At 36.0% G+C, this 26,925-nt stretch overlaps 1 protein-coding gene across 1 annotated transcript in view; it reads right to left on the bottom strand.

The window, feature by feature from the left end:
- LOC103255982 (centrosomal protein of 128 kDa-like) overlaps window positions 1-26,166 on the bottom strand; it is a gene marked incomplete at its 5' end in the record, with an annotated part of 41,176 nt that extends 15,010 nt beyond the window's left edge. Inside the window, 3 exons of the mRNA XM_021710385.1 lie at window positions 4,025-4,084; window positions 8,203-8,379; window positions 26,002-26,166. Coding sequence (XP_021566060.1) covers window positions 4,025-4,084; window positions 8,203-8,379; window positions 26,002-26,166 — 402 coding nt within the window. The remainder of the gene's footprint in view (window positions 1-4,024; window positions 4,085-8,202; window positions 8,380-26,001) is intronic.
- Between the last annotated feature and the right edge of the window lie 759 nt (window positions 26,167-26,925).

Raw genomic sequence — 26,925 nt, 5'->3', positions numbered from 1 at the left:
TTCTGCGATATTAAGCTGAGGAAGTACCTTGAGTAAGAAAATGAAGCATACATAAATATAATTACTCTCTAAATATATATAGATACTTATTGAGCATTTAGCCAGGCATTGTGATAAGTGCTAAAGATGTAATGAGAAACTAGACAGGAACAGCTTTCCCTTGTAAAGCTTACAGAATAAAGAAAGAAGGACAAATGGGAATTTCAATACAGCGGGGCAAAGGCCAAGGAGAAAAACTACAGCTTTCTACAGTCAAAAAAGTATATAAATTCACGCTTTTGCATCTTAAGGGAATAATTAATACCAGATCCCAGAATTAAATGGGTTCATCTGTAAGCAACATACCACTCGAATCCTGCCTTGTGCTGAAGAGAAACTGACACCAGCTTTTCTTTATTCTATACCACAAAACGATAACTTAAGATCTGGGATCCACAGTGATTCTGTCTAGTATGTGGGTTCGTCCCAAGAAGACTTGCCTCACCTAGATTTGAGAAGTTGTCCTGTCATTGTGAATATCTTTGCTATTCTGTCATTGTGAGTATCTTTGCTACTTCCCATTTTTTACCACAATTTGAACCTAAACTCTGATCTGTGCCTGAGTCCTTACTTCTCTTTGGACCTTCCTGTCCAAATAGAACTTTCTGAGTATCAATCTGTGGTGGAAACTCTTTCAATATTCCTACGAACTTGTCTATCTAGGACTCTGCATGCTCATGTATTCAGGTACCAACCCCTGATTGGAGTCTGCAAGTTTGGCCTGATAATTCTAGACATCGTCTTCTCTATCACCCTACAACAAGCACCACTTGAATGTTGTCCCAAATATTACTCCACTCTATCCTTTCCTCTGAATCTATGAACAACTTCCTTAATTCAGACTGGAACTTAATCTCACCTAGACAATGAGAAAAGTCTCTTAAATGGTCTCCGTACCTTCAATCTTACCAACTCTAATCTACCTTTCACATCGCTATCTGAGTAATACTTCCAAAATATAAATAAGAGCACATTACTCTCTTGTTCAAAACTCCTTTGTGAATCTCTACTAAATGCAGATCTCAATCTAAGTGTCTAAAAATGACATATATTGCTCTTCTCAATGAACCTAATTTCTCCCTCAGCCAGGAGCCTCATGCTCTGCCACACTCTGTCTCACACTTTCATATTTTACTATTGCAAAGCACTAGAGCTTTCTTTGCATCTATCACCAAGTTTCCCTCCTGTGTCATTCCTAGAATCGTGTTTTCTGCATGCTCATTACTCTTTACCTGGTCAGCTTCAGGAGGCTGATCTGAGGTATCAGTTGCAATGGCAGCTTCTGCACACTTCACACAGCCCTTACACTTAATATTAAAATTATCTGCATATGTGTCTGCCTTTTCTAAAGACCACGACCATGTCTTATTCATTTTTACACCTACAGCATGTAACAGCATCTACGACATAGCAGTTACTCAGTAAGTTCTGAAAGGCTGAAGAAAGTTTGACCTCCACATGCCTTGCCAGAACTTACTACAAAAGCACATCCCTAATCGATGAGAATTTCTTGCCTGGCATTCCTTAGTGACCCTCTCAACTCTCTTCCTCCCTATAATGTCTTCTCCTTACCATTCATTGACTATTTTATCGGTGAGTCTGGTCAACTCTTAGTTAGACCTCATGTTTATGTTAAGTCACCACTGAAAACAAAACAACTGTGATACAATCCCCACCCAAGCCTCTAGCTTTCTGGAATTAACACTAACAGAAGAGATTCATTTGGCAGATTTATGAAAACAATTACTGAATGCCCTCAGAGGTCCTTCTAATACTGCAAGATGTCAGCATGGTCTAGCTGAATAGCAATTCTGCTTTCCACGTAGTTTTTGTCCTCTGATTTCAGATCTTATCTTCAATACTTATAGAGCTGTCCAGTCATAGTTCATGGGAATTACAGTATTGTAGCCATCAATAACCTAAGCCATCTTTCTAGTAAATAGATTCAATTCCTTCTTAGTCAGTTGGTCAGCATGGTATTTTTTATCACAACCCGTTTACACCGCAGAAAGAACAGTTGTCTTATACAGTATTAAAACTGGTCTGATCAGAAGTTCAATCCCATTAAATGATAAGAGAAAACTGCTCACTAGCTCTGAAATTAAAGAGCTATGATTAAGAGTCATCTCTGGCTCTCATAATTTAACTGAGCCACAGCTGTGAAAGCTTTCTGTTCAGAAATGATAAAGATTTTAACTTGAAAGAAAATTCCAAGTACATTGCTCTTGTTGTCAGAGTTGTGGAGTCGGGAAAAAGAAAAAAAAGAGAAATGCTATATTAATGCACAGCAGAAGTTTCTGGCCAAAACATTCTAAGAAAGCAAAACGTGTACATTCTAGAATTCCTATGCAGGTGGCATAAATACAAATTTGCATTTGTTTTCATCAACAATGGCTAGAAGCATGCAAGATAACTGTTGTAAAACAAACGAGGAAAATTCACAAGGTAAGGTAAATTCACCACAATACTTTTATTTTCTTATTAGGAATGTTTAAAAAAAAAAAAAAAAGCTTCTCTAATGCATAGCTGGTCTTCAAAGGTGAAACTTTGTCTTTCCCTTACTTTGCCTAACTAGTCTCAGTGCATTATCTGTGGTTACTCAAACATTCTCATCTTCTGGCCATTTTTCTACCCATGATTAGTCAACTGGAGAACTGCTACATATTTTTTTGCAAGACAAAATTTAAATACTGCTTTTTTCCAGAAACTGTCTATGACACAGTGGTTGCTTCATACGCTCCCATTCTTCCAGCACTAACATCAGAGTTAGTTCTTCCTTCTTCAGTGTTCCTTTGTCAGTATTTGCATATTAACTATAAGAATATGACACACTTCAAAGACTTCTAAAATTTGTTTACATCTCAATATTCTCTGTTAGACTTTTCTCTACATGAGAGCAAGGTCCATACCTTGCTACCCCTGATATAACCAGTGTGTGACACAAAGCAGTACAAGATCAATAAACTATGGCTGAATAAACAACTTTAGATGGCAATATGCATAATGGTATAAGACATTAATTGTGAGTCAGACATGGCATGTAATCTGTTTGTCCAGTATTTAAATGGTACTGGACAAGTTATTTTCCTTCTCTAAAACCTCACATTCCTTACATTTTTTAATTAAGATAATGGACAAAGTTATTTCTTATAATAAAATCCTAAATTGAACTACTATTGGTAGGTGGTTTTCTTACAATAGTTAAACACGATAGAAGGTTTTCCATTTTAGTGCCTTAAAGTTGAAAGAAAAGAAAAAAAACCTAGTTTAAAGAAGAATGCAAGTGTATACAGGTTGACACTTGAATAAGTAGATATCTACAATGTCTCTGGTCATAATTTTCCACATATTTTAATTAATGAATTTCTAAGTTGGTCTGATATATAAAGACAGCTGATGATTATGCCACACTATAGAATAAGCTGTTTGCTAAAAATAGAAAATTATTCAGTTGTATTTATTTTTGTTTAATCTTGCATCAAATTTAAATCATAATGCCAAAGAACCATGAAACAGAAAAGTTCTCTTCAGAACAAAAAGTTTACCACTCTCATTCTGTAAAAGACTACCAGAGAGGTGAAGGAATCCACCTTATTTGATCGTACCCTCAGAAACCAAAATATATTAAATATACATGTATAAAATGAAGATTCATTTGAGCTGCCCTGACCTTTGTACACTTCCCAAAATACTTCCTATCCCAAGTTAATGACAGAAGACTTTGTCTCTGTGAATATCTGCTTCTTCATATTTCAACAGTTTTACCTTCTTTATTCTCTTATTCTACACCTATATATTCAAGCTAATTTCTAAATGTTAAAATAAGAAACATGAAGTTTGCTTAAATGCATTGCTGTGACATCTCCCCTGCAATGAAATATAATAGCTTCATGTGCTCGGTTATATGACAAAACATACAGCTAAACCAAACAGAATGACTGGAAGGTCATAAATAAGATAAATTTAGGGTTCAAAGATGAATTACCTTGCTTTCTGCTAACCAGCGATGTGGGTCATAATGTATATCAGGACTAGATGAAAAAACCTACAAAAAAGAGGAAGGAGGCTATTAGAACTAGATTTTTCTCAGACATAAGCTTACATAAATGAAGTTCTTCACCATAGCATCCAAAAGTTAAGTCCCCAAACTCACGGGTTTGAAAAGCAGGAAGTTTGTCCCAAGCATTCATCTAGTTTCAAATCACTGCTTATTTATCTGCCTCTTTATGTACTGAATCATTTCTTGTTACCAATGAATATTTAGCTCAAATATTGAGACATGGAAAAAATCAACTATCAAGTGCTATCATTGCTGGAAGCGCCAGAGGCTGATTCCATGGCAAGCAGCCTTAACAAAAGCCAGTTTACTTCACTTTTGCTTCTTTTCCTCTGTCTTGTGCCACATAATGTATTTCACAGAGGGTTGGATATGATTACATGGAAACAATTATTTTTCTCATTTATCCTTCTTTAATACTGTAGGGACCATTTTGTCTCATCAATGGTTGTCAAAAATAGATAGAAACCCATCAACACAACTTCATGCAAACATTTCAAGATAATAATAAAAACCTACAATAAATAAATAGCTACACTAGCTGCCTTGATTTCCTTCGCACCAACTCTTTTATAAATCCCATGCCAATTGGTTTTGCCTTATTGCTAATGTAAAACTATATGCAAGGATTGTCAATAACTCTATAATTGTAAACACACAATTATTTCTCAATCCCTGCTTTCTTTGAACCCTGTGCTACATATGATATTTTTGTAGAACCTCTTTCTAGAATTTTTCTGTTTAAAAATATCCTTTCTCTCTGTAAAGATGCTTATTCCTATTCCCAAATATGTCCATGCCAGTGTTATGTGCACGTTACTTCCCTGCCAGGAATATCATTAGCTAATTCATTTAGATATATTGAATGCACATTAAGTGCATACTGCATACCATAAGCAAGAGTGTTATATTCTTATAGCCAAGTTTTCATCTACCCTTCTCTCTATCTAAAACTCATCCAACTCTCATGCCCTCCCTGCCTTTTCAGTCAAATTTTCCTCAATCTCCTTAGTTCACAATGTTTCTTCCTCTTCTAACTCTCTACTGTGTTGTCGAATATTTGTAAACATCCATTTGTCATTGATTACAAGACATTTTTTATTTTCTTTTTTATTTACCAATGTCATGCATGTCAGTTCAATCTTCAATAACTTAATACATAGTTCTCAAGATCAAAGTAAAAAATCATGTGAAATAATAAGTACAAGTAATGTTTATATTTTATGATTTGCTTTACAAGCTTATATATAGCCTTGTGTCTAAGATAACAACCTTGATCACTTATAAATGATGTGGCTTAATTTCTGTAAGCTGTAGGTTATCACCTGTTAAGTGGACAAACTACCCCATAATACCAATGTATAGATCAAATAAACTGAGTGTTAGCACAGTGTCCAGCACATATCAAATATCATCATCAATAAATAGACTTCAAGGTCTTTCATGAAAAGATCTATAACAGACATGCATCGTCAAAAATATAAAGAAAGAGTAGTCATATGTATAGTGGAAATATAATCAAAAAAGACACTACAGAATAATGATAGCTAACATCAATTGAATATCTATTAAATGTAAGATATTTCATACTCTGTGTACCTTTTATATCTTATTCTACTTTATCTTCATAATTAGCCACCTTATAATTGGAAATACACATTCTTAGAGAGGACAGAGATTAGATAACTCATCCAAGGAAATTTAGAAAGATGCAATTTGAACCTACATCTGTCCTAATCCAAAGTCCATCCAAGCCTTATGGGAGGAGAGAGACTAAAATAAAGACATGATGCAGATCTAATATATTTACTTGAGCAGATGAATTATCAAAGATTGGCCTATGAGAATAATATGTCTTGAATTCAGATACTTTCTCGATTGTTTTATAATTATGGTGATTTATCGTATGTCTGTCCTTACTCTTCAAACAGTACCTGCATTCACTAAAGTAGAACAAGTAACTAATACAGCGACTAGAAAAAGGCAATTAAAAATAATGTCAACATTTCCTAGGACTTTTTCTCAAGTTAATTTACTACATATCTATTTTCTAATCCATTCTATAATATAAATGATCTATACATACACTCACTAAATATTTCATCAGCCATATTTCAAAAATCAAGAAATGAGAAAGAATATTAGAATTACTCTTTTGAAAATATTTTACATGATTCTTCCATTCCCCTTCCATAGAGCTATAAGCTACAAAGTAAATAATACATTTTATCTTTAACAAACCCCTTCATGGTTTCTTTGAGGTTGAGAGCAAATCTCTGTTCTTGTGTATTCAGGTTTTTTCAAGTTTATAGGAATAAAACAATGGAAGTTACAAATGGAAAGAGACCTACAATGAAAAAAATGTAGACTCTTAAAAATTAATAGAATTTCCATTTTTTTTAGATTTACTTTCCACCCATGACTTGGACCGAATTAGTCTTTCTCTAGGGGAAGAGGTGTCAAGCCCATTGCCACAATCATTCCATGCCAGAAAGCCTATGAAAGAATGGGGTGCTATTTGGAATATGTTGGAAGGACACTTTGTGCCTCATTGAGAAATAAACTATTTAAGCAATCTGCTATCTTCATACCATGTTTTTGCCTACAACTGCCCATAACAAGGTTTATATATCTTTATAATATTATTCAAATGTTTCCATTTTACATTCCCTCATGATTGAAAACAAACCATTCTGACACAAATATCTAAATACAGAATACTGAAATTTTATATATACTTCTTTTAGAAGAAATTAGGATTTTCAAGGTCACATATTCTTAAAATTTTTAAAGCAGCATTAGACAGAAGAAAAAATAAAACAGCATTATAATGAGCCCTAAAACAACCCTAAAAGAGTGTGTTTTCCCCCAAACCAATTACTTCTCATATTAGATTCACAGTCCTCTCCAACTGGCATTTAGACTTTTAAAAAAATGTATATAGGAATGCATATTATAAAAATTCCACCAACTTTATCAAATTCTATCAGTTGAAATATTTCCAATAAAATCTAATTCTAAGAAAGCTTCGATTGTATGAGTAGAACTACAGTTTAATTTTCTTTTAAACACAACTTAAGAGAGAAGAAAAAAATGAGGAGGAAGAGCAAGAGAAGAGAGAGCAGTACTGTGAAAAAGGAAAGTCATTTTAGAGGAAGAATAAGGCAAATGAATAGCAACATAAATAGAAGAAACACCTGAAAAGGACAAAGCACAAAACCAAAATCTGAGTGCCATCATATCATCAAATGAAGTCAATACAGGGCAAATGATACTGAATCATAATGTGCTGTGGCTGTACCATATCTAATCAATGTAATGCTCTCTGTAGGCAATATGGCAGCAGCAGAGCCTACAGTTGACAGAAGTGCTTACTTTCAAGGAATTCAAAGCATCCATGATCATTTCTGCTTTTGTTTATCACTTCACTACAACTATAAATTGAGTGGCAATGTTCCACTTTAAAATTAGAAAACCTAAATTAAATTCAATTTGTTTAAATAGGGAAGGCAGATCGCATAATGGTTACTTACTTAGGTTACCGAGTTAGACCCCCAAAGCTTGACGGACTAGTTCAGTGTGGAACGGGATGTACAGCCAGGGACAAGTTATTTGAACTCGCCAAGCCTCACTTCCTTTTCTCTAAAGTGGATTTAATCAGAGTAACTAAGGGATAGGGTTGTTTTAGAGGTTAACGTAGAGGCTGCTGTACCATATTGACCACAGTAACCATAACATAGCACTCAATAGATGTTCGCCAGTAATATACGAAAAACAAAAAAATGGCCTGTGATAGTGAAAAATTCAAACTCCAGGCTACTTGACTCCAAGGATATTTTCCTTCATCAAAACTACTGCCTTTCTTGTAAGACATTTTCTTTTACAGAGTAACACACAGGCAATTCAACAGAATAAAACGTTACTTCCTTTCATCATGGCTGTACATAGATCTAGCATCTCATTCTAAAAAATGAAAATTATTTTGTTCCATAAAACTTTTTGTAATAAAAATCTGACTACCATGTAACCATACATTAAAATCCCATTATAATCGCATATTAGAAAACTAACTAAAAATTTAAGGCACAATGAGAACTCATAATTACTTTCAATTTCTCCATCGAGTCCCTGGAGAAAGTCTTACAAGCTGCATCAATTTCCCTTCCTATCACACCAAGAATGGATTCTTGTTCAGTCTCCAAGCAAAGAAGTTGATCCTTGAGTTGCAATCTGGCCTCTTCCATCCTCCTTAAGTGCTCTTCTTCATTGCTTATATGTTTTTCCTAAGATATTAATAAGAAATAAAACAAAAAATGATTATTAAGTGAAAGCAAGAAATATTTGTGATATCTATACAACCAACTAAAAGAATTGGATTAGAAAACAGATCTGACTCTGTCAGTCCCCTTAATTTACTAAACTGAAACACTCTATCTACTCATTAACTGAGGTAAAATTATAGGTTATTAACTGAGGTAAGAATTAGGGAAGTCTGGGAACTGATAAGCAGATACTTGGCAAGCAAAATTATAATAATTCTGTAACCAAAAGGAAAAAAAGGAAATTGAGAAAAAAATCCTTTGCCATTCTAATAACATATTGACACTAGTAAATCAGACAGTAAAAGCTGGTGCCACAAACTGACTTTGAGATTTCACAGAAAATTAGCAAAACATTAGAAAAAAAAAAACGTTACTACCATCATCACATCAAAACATAGTTTTAGAAAAGTCTAAGTATTCAAATGCAGTCACACTACATAAATGCTTTCCAGTCATGAAAATCTGATAAAGGCAAGACAGAGTTACTTTCCATTTTTAATAAACTTAACAAAAAAGGGTTTCTAATGAGCCCTTTAAGAGATCACAAGAACTTGCCTCCCTCCCAGGCAAAACAATTCTCAATCATTATAATTATGCACTTTCATTACTAGAAAAAATCAAAGTAGCATGCACAGGGCTTGTAATAAAGTAACAGAATGACTAGAGTTGTATAAATGGTAGACCAAAGTAATGATGGCTGGCTATTTCACCTTCAATCACTACATAGTAGGCTCATCAGCTTTAACTGGTGTGCTAGATACAACAAAACTAGGAAAATTACATGGGCAACAAACCCAGCTTGAATTGAAAAGAAACAAGGAGATTCATTCACTACAAATGAAAGGTAGAATGATGTCTTATCAGAACAAACACAAATGATATTTCAGTTCAACTTACTATGAAAATAAATGAAACACCCTCTGCCCAAAAGGACAGACCTTTTTATAATCTAACTTTTATAATCCTTGTCTCCGGGCTCATCTTCCTCCTTGCCATTCTCCTATACTGTGCAGTTTCTCAAATATGCATACCCCAACCACATCTGACTTATACAACTATGCTTGAAATTGTGTCACTTCAAAGTGGTGCTGCTAACTAAGACAGAATTGATCTTGATGAGTTCATCTAGTCTGTCAACTGGGTATGGATCTCAACTTTGTGAACTTAGTAACTGAAATTTCTCTTCTTTTTGGTATTCAGAGTGGAGCCATCTTTCATCAGTAGAGTAACATTAAGCTCACAAGACATAATACAAACATACAGACTAGAATGCCATTCAATTAACTAAGTTTACAATGAGAACCGTAACTGCCATATGGATGTGAGTGCTTGTGTCAGCATACCTGAGACATTGTCTCCCTACAGACTGATCTAGATGGAAAGGCAAATCATAATCAGAATGTAGCTTAATGAACAAGAAATCAGAGCCAAGGGAGTTCATTTTTGAAACACTGTTTTTTTGTGGTTTTTTTTGAGTTGGAGTCTCACTCTGTCGCCCAGACTGGAGGGCAGTGACCGCTCCCGGCCACTGCAGCCTCGACCTGCTGGGCTCCGGCAATCCTTCTGCCTCAGCCTTCCAAGTAGCTGGAACTACAGGCGTGCACTACCACGCCCGGCTGATATTTTTTATTTATTGTAGAGATGAGGTCTCGCCAAGTTGCCCGGGTAGGTCTCGAAGGCGTGGCCTCAGGCAATCCACACACCTCAGCCTCCCAAAGGTGCGGGATTACAGGCTGAGCCGCCCAGCCCGGCTTTGAAACACTGTTTACAGGCATCAGGCTGATGGCAGTCTGGCGTATCCACCCACACACCACAGATTTACAAACCACAACAGCAGGAGTGTCCATTCTTCCAAGCAGTGTTTGCATGAAGAGTGCTGAGGTGTATCTCTCTAACTTTCTGCTTTACCCTCATCTGTCTAAACCCTCTCCCCTGACTGATACATCATTTCTTTAGCTCTATCAGTATCATCACCAAATCTTGCTTTCCTCCAGAAGCTTTGCTAAAAAATTAACATCTTGAATCTGAACAGTAATTGATCATTTTACAGTCTGCTCTTTAGAAAGCAACCTTATTAACTCCCCTAGGTGAAGATACCTGCCTCCCTACTGCTCCTATGTACCCGGCACCTATCCTTCAATGTTTATCCTTTAACACCCAGTCTCCTTTATTCCTGATCTCCCAAAGCAGATCATTCCCACAGCATGTTATTTATATCATAATATTTTTTAAATGTATCGAGTTATAACTGTGCACCTGTCTCCCTCAATAAACTGCTAATTTCAGGAGACCATAAAACATGTTTATAATCATCTTTAAACTCCCCCACCTTGCTGAATATGTGATTTAAACATTTTTGAAGACTCACATTCAGTCCATTAAAGATTATTTCATTAATGACAATGCAAGTCTATGCCCACAGTGGCTACTGAGGTATGCTAGGAGGTTCCCCCAACATATACATAAGACCTCTTGACAGCTGCAGTGTTCTCACTGGTGTGATGCCAATAAAGATACTTCTCTTATACTGATGTATTTAGAAGACAGTGCACGTTCTACAGACAAGCAATTCACATTGATATTCTAATTGATCTTTCTTTTCTCACTTCCCTCACAGCCATCACTCTTTAATGCACTAATTGACCACTTTTCTGAGGTCTCCATTACTATCTCTTTTTCATAGGAAAACTATTTTCATTTTTTGATATTAAGAATGTTGATATTGTCAGAAAAAGTTTTATAATTCAATCTCTAGCAAAGACTGAAAATTCATCATCCACTTCACTATCCTCTGTGAGATAATCACATGCTGTGTCCAATCTCCCTTTGAAATAAAACTCCCGGAATCCTGGGCTCACATAGACCTTACAAATCAGTAGGTTCAACTACCCGGCTCTTCAAGATTCCCTTCCTTGGCACTTCTGATAGATGGTCGGTCATCTAACCTCTACATGAACATCTTAAGTTTCAAGGAAGAGAGTGCCTGACAGAGCTGTAAAATCTCTCCATTAGTACAAGTGCTATACTCAAGAATTCCAGGAAACAATGATTCCTCCACCCCATTAAACCTTCTAACCTTCCAGATAAAGATTCCTATTCTTTTCCCACTATTTTTCATTTGGCTAGGTTTCAGATACTACATCACAGTGGTCTCTATTCTCTGCATATGCTCCAAGACCCTAAATCTAAGTTAAATAAACTCTTCCTTTCTGTACTTATGCAGTTGTAATTTGATTCATTCATTCATTCAACAAATATTGATGGAAGGCCTGCTCTAGGCAAAACATTCTTCTGTGCAGTAAAGATAAAGTAAACAACACAGACAAGTCTCCTACACTCATAGAGCCAACAAATATCTCCGTGAAATTTCACTACATTTGTTCTGTCCCATTCTTCTGTCTTGAGCATATCTCTTTGAACACTAATTATTGTACACAATTAATTAGCTATTTCTCCCAGCTTCATGTTTTAGAAACAGCAGTACTGACTGAGCAAGCATAGCTAGTTCCAGAGGAGGGGTGGGGCTGAAAATTGGCTGAAGTTAATACATCCATCCTGTCAGACTGAGGGGCATTAAGATTAATAAGGGCATATGATAGTATCTAGACAATATTAGGGCTATTCTCTGGTCTTCTAGTGAATTCAGAGGGGTCAGTATCCCATGATCCTACAAAAAGATTAATAAAAAGCTAGCACATTTTAAGAGAACCAGAGGCAAAATGTGGCATTTCAGAGAATGTGTAGAAACATGGAAGACATAGTCCAGCTTCAATACACACAGATCCCTGGGGCTGGGGAATTTAATAGCTTCTTTGGGGTAGAGGGTGAAGATAGATAAAGCTGACTACAACAAGTCAAAGGATTCAAGAAGAGAGATGTCCTAGACAATGACTGGGTTTGAGAAATAACTTTGGAGAACAAACCCAAACCTTAATTTTACAAATGAAGAAACTAAAGCCCAGGCAGACAAGTAAGTTGACTAAGACTCTCTTGACTCCTTGAGTATTGTTTTGTTAAAATGCTTTTTTAAAAAAAAGGCAGAGTTTTTTTCTTTTTCTTTTTTTTTTTTTGAGTCGGTGTCTCACTCAGTTGTCCTAACTAGAATGCAGTGGAACAATCACAGCTCACAGCAGCCTCAACCTCCTGGGCTCAGGCCTTCCTTCTGCCTCAGTCACCACACCTGACCAATTTCTTTACTTTTTGTAGAGACAAGGTTTCGCCATGTTGCCCTCTGATCTTGAACTCCTGAACTCAAGCAATCCTCCCACCTCGGCATCCCAAAGTGCTGGGATTAAGGCATAAGCCACCGTGCCTAGTCTCTCTTTTTTTTTTTTTTTAGGTGGGAAATGCTCACTCTGTTGCTCAGACTTCAGTGCAATGGTGCAATCATAGCTCACTGCAGCCTGCAGCCCCTCAGCTCGAACAATCCTCGCAATGTGGACTACTTAAAAACGGAGTTTAGAAAAACAACTGAAAAACTCAGAAAAGTTATCAGCAGGTTATGTGAGGACTAATATAGTCTTAAAGTCAAAAGAACCCAAAAATAAATTCTGAATGAGCCTTATTATAAATGAAAATGCATGACATATTAGAATATTCAGAATAAACCACAAAAAAGGCATATCAAATGTTCACAATCTCCCAATCTTTTAGGGGCTATTCATCTACAGTGAAGATGAACCTGTGTACACATAAAATCTGCTGTTGGCTAATTTGAAAAAGTGTACTAACCAAACACTAAGGACAGTACAGTTCCACTGTCAAGACAGCAAAGGTTTTTATAAAGCTTCAATTTTAGGACAGGAAAGGCTTACATTATTGACACTTAAGTATAAAACAAATAAAAAATATGACTGCTCACAACCTCATGACAAATACACACATACACACACACACATACACAAACACTGTTGACTGGTTTGATCAATTGACCTGTAAATCAGAATAAGAAATGCTGCTTTAATTATAGATTTATGCTTCTGCATGCTCTTTACAACTCAGAATATTCACTTTCCTAGAGACTATAAAGATTATAAGAGACATGATCTTAGCAGAAATATAAAAACTTCAGTAAAACAAGAACATGTTCAAAATGCTATCTCCTTGGTAAAATTCATGAGATTCTTTCAATGTTTTAAGAGTTCCAGAAATGCGACTTTATTTTCAATATGGATATTCCATGAAATGAAAACAGCTATCCACACACTTTGATAGAAAAATTACATTAAAGCACATTCATGTGACTAAATAAATCACTAGCCAGGCTCGGTGGCTCAGCCTATAATCCCACGCCTTTGGGAGGCTGAGGTGAGTGGATTGCCTGAACCCACGGGTTCAAGACCCGCCTGGGCAGCGAGACCTCATCTCTACAATAAATCAAAAGATCAGCCGGGCGTGGTAGCGCATGCCTGTAATTCCGGCTACGTGGAAGCCTGAGGCGGAAGGATCGCCAGAGCCCAGCAGGCGAGGCTGCGGTGGCCGCGAGTGGTCACTGCACTCCAGTCTGGGCGACAGAGTGAGACTCCAACTCAAAAAATAAATAAACAAATAAATCACTAATTCACAAAACTACGGTTTTTCCTTCACTGAAAACTAACTTGAATAAGCAAGCATGACAAAATTTTAACCCCAAGGTTATTTGTAATATATTAATAGAGGGTGGGGAGAGATAGGATAAAAAGTAGAGAAAAAGAGAAATCAAATAACATTAAAGGCTGAAATTTATGCTAATGCAATTTAATGCAAAGTTATTTGGAAGTATGGTTTATTGAAACTATATACCTCCACACATTACCTAAAAAAGTTTTGAGGAAGAATATTTCTGTAATTCAAGATAACTGATTGCCAGGTATGGTGGCTCATGCTTGTAATCCCAGAACTTTGGGAGGCTGAGGTGAGGGGATTGCCTGAGCAAAAAATTAGCCAGGTGTGGTAGTCCAGACTTGTAGTTCCAGCCACTTGGAAGGCTGAAGCAGAAGGATCACCTAAGCCCAGTAGGTTGAGGCTGCAGTGGCCATGAGCATGCCACTGCACTCTAACCTGGGTGACAGAGTGAGACTCAGACTCAAAAATAAAGAAGGTAACTGTTATACCTAAGTTTTAAATCCAAACACAAGCATTACAAGGCAATTTATGAAACTACCCTGAACAAAAATTAGATCTGTCTGGAAGCCATTTATCTGACTCTCTGAAGAAGGTTCACATTACTTACACCAACAGTTGACTCAGCTGCAAGTCAGTTAGGATACAATATAAAATACCAACCAGGTCAAAAACTACCCAGCACAGTTAAAAGAGAAGGGACCTACTATGGATATCATAGGAAATTTGGAAGGAGTTTAAGCTGGAAAATTACCATACTGCAGTTTCAACTGTCTTTTAAAACAGCCAAAAATTTAAAAGAAAATATAACACATCAAATGCCAGACCATAATAACTATTTTTTCAAACTTATTTCTTAAGAATAGATTTTATATAACAGTGAATATCTTAAATTCAGAGTTTGGCTACATATTAAATACTTAGGTTGGTATTTTTAAAAAGGCAACATAACTCTCAGACAAGTTGGAAAAATCTCCATGGACTCCACCTATGTCTATCCCTTGCCCTCTGTGACAACAATTCTACTCAGGATTAAAGAGGACAAGGGAAGGTCATTAACTGAATTCCTTATTCAATAGCATGCACCTCCTTCCTCACCCATGTGGATATTACAACAACGATAGACCAAGTGAGCTCTTCACAGGAATGGTGGGTGTCCCTTCTCAGAGCTCCAACGACACTTTACATAAGTATCTGCAATACCATTTAATATGTGCATCTCCTATGTCTGTCTCCACATCAGACTGAGCTCCTCTAACGCAAAAATCATATTCTTCCTCACTTTAACATCCCAGCACTTACTAGAGTGCCTCCTACAGCAATCAATCAATAAATCCTTCTGAAACATAAATACCCTTTTATATTCCATTCATTCACAAGCATTTTTTAAATGTACTCTTAGTGTCAAGTGCAGAAGACTCCAACTATACACAATTAAAAAAAAAAAAAAACAGAATCTCTGAACTCATATAACTTCTTGTGTTTCAGTAAGTTTGTTTTGTTGCCACAGGCTAATTATTAAACTCATTGAGAACAATCACTTTGTCAGTATGAGCCCATTATAACCATCAAGGCAAGATGATGTCACAAAAATGAGAGTGCTGAAAGTAGAAAGAAATAATCAGATGCAATTTAAAGACAGTGCCCATAAGATCGCTGATAAACTAAGTGTGGATCCATGTGTGAGAAAATGTACTGTTTCTTTATATGCATAAAACAAGCAAAAGAACACTGTAATTCCTACTAGAAGACTAGTTTTCCTAAAACAAAAATGTTACTATTTTATGGATTGGATATACTTACTTTCTTCTCTGTTAAGTAGATGTCTTATGCTATTTTCTTCCCAGGAGCAGAAGAACTTATGTTAAAAGTATGAACCTTAGAGAGGCTTAGAAAAACAGTAGAGCTAACAGAAAGAAGGAACAGAATATCAGAACATCAGCTATGTTCTCTGATACATGTCAAAACCTGGGTATGAAAGACTTTCCAATCTGTAACCTGGTCTTAGACAGGCTTACAAAAATTATTCATAAAGCAGAAACAAAAAATGGTAATTCAACTTCAAACTTTTAACCCCATTTAAGGAAGTTATTCTTGCCTCAGGCTTTTTAAATATTTTTTTCTAGGAGAGCTTTGAACAATACAAAGATGATTAGTAGCATAATCAAAATAGAATGTGTATTCAGTATATGCCTAGAAATCACTATTCAAAATTGAAAACAAAAATAACTTCTAAAGGATGTTTTATGAATTCATTAGGTTTAAGACTGTTTTGTAATTATTACGTATTTCTCTTAAATCAAATGCTTAGGAATAACACAAGTTATTCAAAATTAGCCACTTTTGATTTATTTCTACTTCTGAAACAAAATATGGTCAAGGAAACAAGCAATCACAGTTTTAAATTATGGATTTGGAATAAATATTGTGCAATTTTCAAAAGAAAAAATTATCATTCATCTCAAGAGAAATGTTTGTAAGCTAACAGTGTCTTTAATAACCATCAGGATCTCTCCCTCTCCTTTTTTTCTTAAAGGATACTTAAGCTTGCATTTATTCTTATGAAAGAATATTTTTTAACAGTTAAAAATTGAATCTCCAAATAATATAACTCACGAATACAATAAGTACCTTGTAGGTGCTTTTTCGAAAATATATAGAATATTGTTTGTTTAACATTAAATAAAACAAATTGACTCAATAAGCATTTAAATGGTGATGAAAGAAAAACTCAATGAAAACAAACCAGAACATTCTTTTAGAGTCAACCAAAGTCAGCTAAGACTACTTAACTTCAAGCAAAGCACCGACACAGATGTGACATACAACTCTTACTATGCTCTATTCTGCTTGATATTCCACACCTCAACCACTCTTTGTATGTACTATTATTGAGCCTGATACCCACACTATAGGGATCACTCATGAAAGAAGAATTAAATGAAATCAAACTAATAGTAAAGAATTTTTATGGCAAGTTCCCAACATGTTTGCTTTCTCTTCCAGGTCCTTATAGTTATCAGTCACTCAGTGAATTAAGGATTAAACGTCAGGCCTCTCAGTCAAGTTCAAGACAGGGGCTGGTAAGCCTGGCAAACGTGGACTTTAAATTCACTTTAAATCAAACTCTATGATTATAAATGACTGGTAGAGACATCATTGCCGATGGAACAGAGTTTGAAAATGGCTTCGCCACACCTGTGCTCCAATTTGGAAATTAGAAACTAGATGTACTACTGTACCCACATTTAATTTTTGCCCCTCCCTTTACCACAGCTGCACATATAAATGCCTCCTCTCCCTTTCCATTGTATTTTCACTTCATTTTGCACTCAACTTTTTTTTTTTATTACTTCTGACATAGTGTTTCATAATAGTCAGCACTCTTGTTTCAGCCAATTCTCTGTAAAAGTCAAGGACTACTCTGGGCTTAATGACCAAAGGTAATTCAGTTAAACATACTTTATAAATTGACAACTGCAAAATTTATAACTTTGCCTTTAATTTGATCATTTAATTATTTGTATTGCTGTTGTTTTTTAAGAAGACAAGAATCTCACAGGAAATGACTCATAACACCCTAGTTAGTGTTTACTAAGAGTATCTGGTTTAAATTTGTCTCCAAATTAATGTGTGGTGACTACAGCTTTATTCCACTTAAAAAAACCACGGTCTGTCTAAAAATGGCCTAAAGTATAAACATTAAAGTAAATGCTAGAAGTCAACAGCTCCTTTGCTTCTATTTCTTTCTCATTTTTCTAGAAAATTTTGAAGTCAGAGAATTCTGCCTGCTATCATCAAATACCTCATAGTCAAAATGTGGTCAAGTGATTTTGCAAAGCAGTGAACATTTCAAAGAACAGACATATGACAATCATATATATTTTTCCACATCATCAAAAAATAGCAATTCTAAACAGATGGTTAAATTAGAACCAAAACACAAAATTTTTAAAACATCAATTCATGTTTTCCTCTCACAGATCTTTTATGTGGAAAGTTCAGGTTTTAATGAGATTCTAACAAAATCATTAATGATTAACATTCCAAAATTTGTCAGACTAAAAAATAAAAGTATATGGTAACTTGTTGAATGTAATAACTTTAAACTTCAATTCAATGCTAGGAGTTCAATGAAAAGACACAAATGTGAATCATTTTACTGGAAATAAATAAAGAAAAAGAATACAAGGAATTTGTGCTCATATTCTGCTCCTACCTATGCAACCTATATTTTCTTGACTTCAGTTTCCATCATCTGTAAAAATGGGTACCAAAGTTACACTTGCAAATGTGAATTATAATTACCCTCTCTTGAAGATCCACGTTGTATAAGAAAACGATTTCAAGTACTTTTATACTACATAAGGATAGCTTTAAAATATGTTACTAGGTCACTAATAAACGATTTTTAAAAAGAATTTCATGGGAAGGAACAAAGATGCAATTCTCTGAATCCTGATTTGTTCAACACTTAAATTCCTACAAATTGCTGTACCCTTAGATGTCTTACAATTTGCAGTCTTAAAGCATCTCTTAACTGTTTCATCAAAGTTATTCTCATATTCTAAAGAACTAATAACAGAAAAAAGATCTTCTAAAAAGAAAAAATATAGCTATTGAAATAAGCAAGTATTAAATAAAACAGCTAGAAAAATCTCAGATAATTTGCTTAATCTGTATACTGGCCAGAAATGGTTCTCACCAATTCTAATACAATGCAAAGATCAGGATTGGTAACCCTGAGCCCTATTTCTATTTCTACCAAAGGACAGCTGGGAGCTCTTGGGCAAGTCAATTAACTATTTGGGCCAGAACGACTTCTAAAAAATAAGATATTGGGAGTTGATAATGTTTAAGGTCCTTTCACACTTTACAATTACATTGATGCCAAATGTTTTGGAAAAGAGCACCTTTGCCTTGACAGTCCAAAACTGCTTTGTAAACTCTGAGACAATGTTTATGAAATAAAAGCTGACACATAGATCTTTGTGAGGCAGAAAACTTGAAAACTAACTGAATAATCTTCTAACACTGACAAAGCAAGCTAACTAAAAGGTATAGCACCCATTTGGCAGCATCTCCTCTAAAAAAAACAAAGTTCCATGTATGAAAGTGACTATGGTTAGATTAAAGAAGAAAAGTAAAATGAGGGTGGCAGGTGTCTCTGGCATTTGCCAGGTTTGGTATCCAGTAGTAAAACACATATTCTCATAATTCTGCTCAGAATATACAAGAATAATATATTCTCTACACCTATAATTTATCATATCTGTATATATTTAAAATGAATACAAGCAGTAAAATTAAATTCTAGCACTAATATTAAAAATAAATATCTCTGACCATGCGTGGTGGCTCACGTCTACAATACCAGCACTTTGGGAGGCCGAGGTGAGAGGATTGCCTGAGCTCACAGGTTCGAGGTCAGCCCGGGCAACCTGGTGAGACCTCATCTCTACAATAAATCAAAAAATTAGCTGGGCGTGGTGGCATGTGCCTGTAGTTAGGCTGCAGTGGCCGTGAGCGTGTCACTACACTCCAGATTGGGTGACAGAGTGAGACTCCAACTCAAAAAAATAAATAAAATAAAAGTCTTTATTATGCTTCTGTTGAACTTAGGAAAACAATCTCAAAATATTTCTATTATTTTCTTTCCACAGAGTTTCTCATTACTTAGAAATATACCTGCACAAAATAATATTAAAACAGTAATACTTATAAAACATAAGAACAAAAAGGATCGAATAGATATAATTTAAATAGAATAATCTACAAAATAATATTGTCAATTTTAGATACAATTATTTCTAAAATATTATACAAACATATTCAAAATTAAAATCAATCTTTCTTTTAAAATATCATCATAAAATTACTTAAAATTTCTACAAAAATAGCCAGTGTCATTAATAAATTTATTTGAATAAAAATGCTTTAAAAATTAGATCAAAGACAGATCTGCATAGATCAGACATTAAAAACCTTCAATCTGTAAACTTTGATGCTCTTAGTGAGCAAAAATGATTTAATTATCCACTAACTCTTGTTGATTCACAGATTCCAGTGAAACTAATAAAAAATATATTTCTGATAGAATAAACAGTATTATGAGTTTCCAAGTAAATGCCAGGAGAATCAAAAGACTGATTTCAATAAGATTCTTTTGGAACAAAGAAGAAATCAAATATTTCACAGTAAAACTCACGTGAAAGGAATGATCAATTTTAATGATGGTATAGATGGGAGAAAATTCTTTCTGTAACATTTCAGAAGAGCTTTTCCTGGTAAGTAGCTCATAATATAAAGTATCAAATGCATATGTAAAATTATATGGGTTGCATAACACTTGTTCTCTTTGTCATGTAAAATTGAAAAAATAACAATTGACAAAGCAAAATCAAAGGTTGGAAAAATACATTTTAATACCACATGTCACCGCTGAATAAATAAAGAAAATATGCTGAAGTTAGCTATGCTGTATATATATACCAACAGCACTCTTCTACCACAGATGCTAATGATTTATATACATTTTGATGCCATTTTAGCAGTTCTTAGTTTATCAAGTAATAATAATATGATAAGAAACACAGCCTAAAACAAAGCACAGTCAAAATAATAACAAGCCTTTTGTGTGTGTCTGTTAATTCCCTAAGAAGCATCAGATATTTTTGTTAAGGATGAGGGTGCAAAGAGTATCACTTTATTAAGCAAATAAGAAAAGTTTCCCTTTTGAATACAGCAGGGCTTAATCATAAACCTCCTTTAATTCCTAAGGCCACATTTATCAAGTCCATTGCATTGCTTAAATTGTAATCTTTGGGTTACTAGTCAATGCACTTTCCTTCACTAAAAACATATTTTTCTTTTGTTTTCTTGCATTCCCTCCAGTCTTGCTATCTTATATACATTTATGTATTCATAGTTCTTTATCTACATATATACATATATGGGTGTGTGTGCACACATATATACCTCCTTCTCCATAAGTTAAATTACCTACTATGTGTCAGGCTCTGTGTCTGACCTTAGAGATGGAAAAACTACCAAGATGTGACTCCTCTCCTCAAATAGCAAATATAATTATAAAACTGCCACTTGTTTGGTTTGCTTAGCACATATACCTTCCATATCACTTGCTGATAAACTGCCCACTCTTGTCACATGGGTGCCTCCTTTGTGTACCATCTGTCTGGTCTAAACTTCCAATCAGCACGGTTCTGTGGCTTTATTACTAGATAAGCCATAGGTAAATCATTTTTATTATTAACATATCATTAGGCAGACCATATGCAGTCAATCAATACTTGCCAATTGTTTGATTGCTGGGTTGAACAATTAAACAAAATAATGGCAGCTACCCTACCACTAACTGATATCAGATACTAGACATCATGCCAAGCACTTTACATAAGTTCTCACGTTTATTTCTATAATAAAGGTATTATTACAGCTGTTTTAAGAAAGATAAAACTGAGGCTTTGGGTTTTAAGCAATTTGGCTAAAGCCACACAGCTAGATAAGGATTCAAATTCAAAATTTTGCTCATATCCACTAATGCTATGCTACTTTTCAAAGAGAAAGTTCCTATCAGTAGATAGCTCAATTCAACAAATTTTGATTCATAGCTAACTGCAATAAAGAATGGGTCAACACAAACAGTTAAGTCAATCAAAAGTATACAACAGGGGACGTAATGTAACACCAGCATTTTAGGAGACTGAGCTAGGAGGATTGCTTGAGGCCAAGAAGCTAAGATTAGCCTGAACAACACAGTGAAATCCCTTCTTTACAATTTTTTTTAATTAGCCAGCTATAGTGGCATGTGCCTGTAGTCCTATATACTTGGGAAGCTGAGGGAGATTGCTTGAGCCCAGGAGTGTGTAGTTCCATTGAGTTACAATTGTACCATGGCACTGCAGCCTGGGCAACACAGCAAGACCCTGTCATTAAAAAAAAAAAAAAAAAAAGCCGGGCTCGGTGGCTCAGCCTGTAATCCCGCGCCTTTGGGAGGCTGAGGTGAGTGGATTGCCTGAGCCCGCGGGTTCGAGACCCGCCTGGGCAGCGAGACCTCATCTTTACAATAAATCAAAAAATCAGCTGGGCGTGGTAGCGCATGCCTGTAATTCCGGCTACTCGGAAGGCTGAGGCGGAAGGATCGCTGGAGCCCAGCAGGTCGAGGCTGCGGTGGCCGGGAGCGGCCACTGCACTCCAGTTTGGGCGACAGAGTGAGCCTCCAACTAAAAAAAAAAAAAAAAAAAAAAAAAAGTGGCTGGGCTCAGTGGCTCAGCCTGTAATCCCAGCAATTTGGGAGCCCGAGGCGAGTGTATTGCCTGAGCCTGCGGGTTCAAGATCAGCCCAGGCAACTTGGCGAGACCTCGTCTCTACATAAATCAAAAATTAGCCAGGGGTGATAGCACACCCTGTAGTTATGGCTACTTGGAAGGCTGAGGTGGAAGGATCACTGGAGCCAAGCAGGTCGACACTGGGGTGGCTGTGAGTGTGCCACTACAATCCAGTCTGGATGGCAGAGTAAGATTCCAACTCAAAAAAATACATAAAACCCATGCATACTAAAAGTAAATATTTAAGAAAAGCAAGTATATAAATGTTATATATTTGTGTGTGCCTGTATGTCTTTAAAATTATATGCCATTTTAACCTCATCAAACTGAAAGCTTCTTCAAAGTTAAAGAAACCATTGAGAAAGCAGGGAGACAGCCCACAGCCTGGGAAAAAATATTTGCCAACTGTATGTCTGACAAAGGCCTAACATCTAGGATCTACAAAAGGAACTCAAACATGCCAAAAAGAAAAAAACAAACAGCCCCATTACAAAGTGGGCAAAACATAGGAATAGACACTTCTCAAAAGAAGACATAGGAGCAGCCAACAGATACATGAAAAAATGCTTAGCCTCACTAGTCATCAAAGGAATGCAAATCAAAACCACACTGAGATACCACCTAGCTCATCAGGATGGCCATCATCAATAACTCAAAAAACAACAGATGTTGGAGAGGATGCAGCTGGAGAGACCAGCCTCTGTGGAAAACAGTGTGGGGATTCTTAAAAGATCTAAAAATCGTCCTTCCGTACGACCCTGCAATCCTCCTACTGGGAATATACCCAGAGGAACTCAAATCACTCTATGGAAAAGATACCTGAACACATATGTTTATTGCAGCATTATTCACGATGGCAAAAACATGGAACTGACCGTGTTGCCTATCGAAAGAGGACTAGATAAAAAAATGTGGTATATATACATGATGGAATGTTATGTGGCCATAAGAAGGACAAAATTAAGAACTTCACAGCAATTTGGGTGGACTTAGAGGCTATAATACTGAGTGATCTATCACAGAAACAAAGAACCAAGTATCACATGTTCTCACTCATAAGTGGACCTTGAACAACTATCATAATACTATAAGAAAGGGGTTGGCAGTAGTGGGAAACTGTCGGGGGGTCACACTTCATCAGCGAGGGTACCTGCATAATGAACATTTGTATACCTAACCCTGAATTGTACCCCACATATTTTAAATTAAAAAAATTTTTAAAGTTATATGCCGTTTTAGACTACAGAGACCATCTTTTCTCTGCATTAGCACCCATTATCAGGACTTGACTATACAGATTTAACAATTAAAAAGTATTTCGTTTTTAATAATCTCAAAATGTGTTCATCAGTGGCAGACCCAAATCTCATCTCTATCCTAGCCTCAGGATCCAGCACAGTGTTTGCCATAGTAGATGCTCAGTTCACAGCAATATAATAAAATCATTCATTCTTCAAACTCTGATCTAAAGCAAATGCTTCATTTATATGAATGTGTGATAACACACACATATATATATGGAACATCACAAAGAGAATTAGTGAAGGAACATTTATTTTAAGTGGTACAAAGTAAGCTTAACATTTTCAACATATAAAATCTTTCACCACTATTTCTAAGTGCAGATAAGGAAAGATAAAACATGTTAACACAATTTTATGACTAAAAACTTAATTATGAAAAAGTTGGAAAATTCAGCATTATCACCACAGCAACTACACCCTGCCAACAGATACACTAAATATGTGTGAACATTAGACACAATCAAAACAAAGCATGACAGAAGAACTAAATAATAGCTGCTGTCAAGATTGCAGGCCTAAATTTAGCAATCTAAGCACACCTAATCATAAATTTCAAATTAACTTTTATTTCCTTAGTCTTAACAATTACTGGGGGGAGGTGAGTGCATGCTGTGAGTATATATTTATGTATGTGTATATATGTGTGTGAATATATGCAATATATATATATATTGCATATTACATATGTAAAATTTTACAACCAACAAACAGAGGAAAGGTGAGGAAAACATCAAGAAAGTTCCTTCCCAGAAGTTTACGAACAGCTTTATGACAGCCTACCTAGTGACAGATTTCAGTAATCCTGGTCAAGCGGGTATATCATCCTTTTGGCCCATATCTACACTGCCTTAAAGTATTGTCCGTAATTTAATGTTCTTTTTAAATTTAACTTCTACCACACTCCACTGTAAATACTTTTAGGAAGTTACTGGAAGAAACAGAAATCAAATTAAAATATTCTGTCATCTACTCAGAGAAGTTTTTGCTGCAAGAGAACCTCAAAAGGCGACTTCTAAAAATACCTAATATACTACCCAACACACAATATATGGTAGTCACTTAAAATAAATTTACATGCCTACTCAAAGGAAAGCAGTGAGCCTGAGGGATGCACCAAAGTTACAACCTTCTTAACCTTCACATTATGAGCATTAAAAGTTATAGTGCCTGCCACATAAGTGAACACTTAAACCACTAGATACTTTGAGCCTCAGTTTCCTCACAGATGAAAAGGGATCCATAAAACCTAACTGTTATAAACAGAATGTCTATGTCTTCCCAAAATTCATGTGTAGAAACCTGATCCTCAGTGTGATGACGGTATTTGGAGGTGGTTAGGTCATGAGGGTGAAACCTCATGAATAGGAATAATGTCCTTACAAAGGAGCCTCCAATGCGCTTCCTTGCACCTTGCAAGAACCGCCAAAGAGCTCACTCCCCACTTTTCCCATGTGAGGACCTGCAAAGCAGGAGCAGAGACCTCATCTCTACAATAAATCAAAAAACTGGCTGGGTGTGGTAGCACGCGCCTGTAGTTCCAGTTACTTGGAAGGCTGAGGTGGAAGGATCGCTGGAGCCCAGCAGGTCGAGGCTGCAGTGGTCGGGAGCATGCCACTGCACTCCAGTCTGGGTGACAGAGTGAGGCTCCAAGTCAAAAAAAAAAAAATAGATTATCAATAATTTCGTGTATAAAAACTACATAATTCTTTCATGAAAACCGCAAGTTAGGTAGAACGAGGATGTTAAGAAACTCATCCATCAGCAATATCATCTGATAGTGTTTCCCTTTTGGGACACACCTCTAATAACGCCTTCCCTCTCAGCAGCCATCTGTAAATCAGAAAGCAGTCCCTCACCAGACACTGAATCTGTGAAAACCTTGATCCTAGACTTCCCAGCCTCCAGAACTACGAAAAATAAGTTTCTCTTTTAAGTTTTTGAGTCAACCTGTCTATAGCATTGTGTTAGCAGCTCAAACAGATTAAGATGCTAACCCAATGAATTGTGAGAATTAAATTATAAAAGACATATATAAACAAATCAGCATAAACACTTGAAATATAGTGAGTCTTCAATAAATCAGCATTTCTTTCTTTTCTATGTGGCCTCCAAATTCCTATTTAAGACAAGGAAAAAAATTTAAATCAAGTATATTAGAAAGTGACTAGCTGAGTTAAAAATTATGGTATTCTAACAAGCTGTCATTTGTTTTTTCTGGCATCAATACAACTTCTCCATGAAAGATACAATTAGCACTTATTAATATATGAAATGTATTGCAGAAGAAATTAAAACACATCTCCTAAATTAGAATTCATTAATATTTTTACCTTTTCTTCTAGTTGGTCCTTTAAAGACTGATATTTTAGCTTCAGTTTTTTGTTCTCATTTTCATTCTGGGTTAATTCCTCTGTCAACCTGTCACACTGTGATTTTAACTTCTCCAGCTGACAACGATGAACTTTAGCCACATTTTTATCTTCCAAACTTTCAGCCTGAGAAAAAAGAGAAGGAAAAAAGAGAAAGTCCATGGGCCATAGCCAAATTATACCAAACAAATTACACAGTCTAACAGCAGGAGAATACTTCAGTATTTTAGCTCTTTCAAAGCATGCATACATAAACATTAAAATAAGCACAAAGGAAATGTTCTTTGTGTTTATTTAATCACTCAATGGCACATACCGAGCATTTACGAAGTGACAGGTACTGTACTGGGTGCTAAAGATGACAGATATGAACAGTAAAAGAGATGGATGCAACAATCAGTTTGACAATAATGAATGAAAAGTGCTTAACAGAGGTGTAAGCTGGATACTCGGGCAATCCAAAGAAGGGACACCAAAGGAGTTATCACAAACTTGTCCCAAAAGGGAAATGCTATGAAATGGCATTACTGGCTGATCAGTTTCCTCATCTATAAAAGAAGCTTAACATTTCTGTTCAACCCAACTCCTGGTTTTTATGAAAAAATTATGAGCTGGGCTCAGTGGCTCAGCCTGTAATCCCGCGACTTGGGAGGCTGAGGTGAGTGGATTGCCTGAGCCCGCGGGTTTGAGACCCACCTGGGCAACTTGGTGAGACCTCATCTCTCCAATAAATCAAAAAATCAGCCAGGCGTGGTAGCACATGCCTGTAATTCCAGCTACACTGAAGGCTGAGGTGGAAAGATCGCCGGAGCCCAGCAGGTTGAGGCTGCGGTGGCCAGGAGTGGCCACTGCACTCCAGTCTGGGCGACAGAGTGAGACTCCAAC

The sequence above is a fragment of the Carlito syrichta genome, unplaced genomic scaffold (genome assembly GCF_000164805.1).
Source record: "Carlito syrichta isolate Samal-C Ts95f unplaced genomic scaffold, Tarsius_syrichta-2.0.1 Scaffold288799, whole genome shotgun sequence".
Taxonomy (NCBI): Eukaryota; Metazoa; Chordata; class Mammalia; order Primates; family Tarsiidae; genus Carlito; species Carlito syrichta.
The sequence above is the reverse complement of the archived record's forward strand: the minus strand, read 5'-3'. Positions and strand labels throughout refer to the sequence as shown.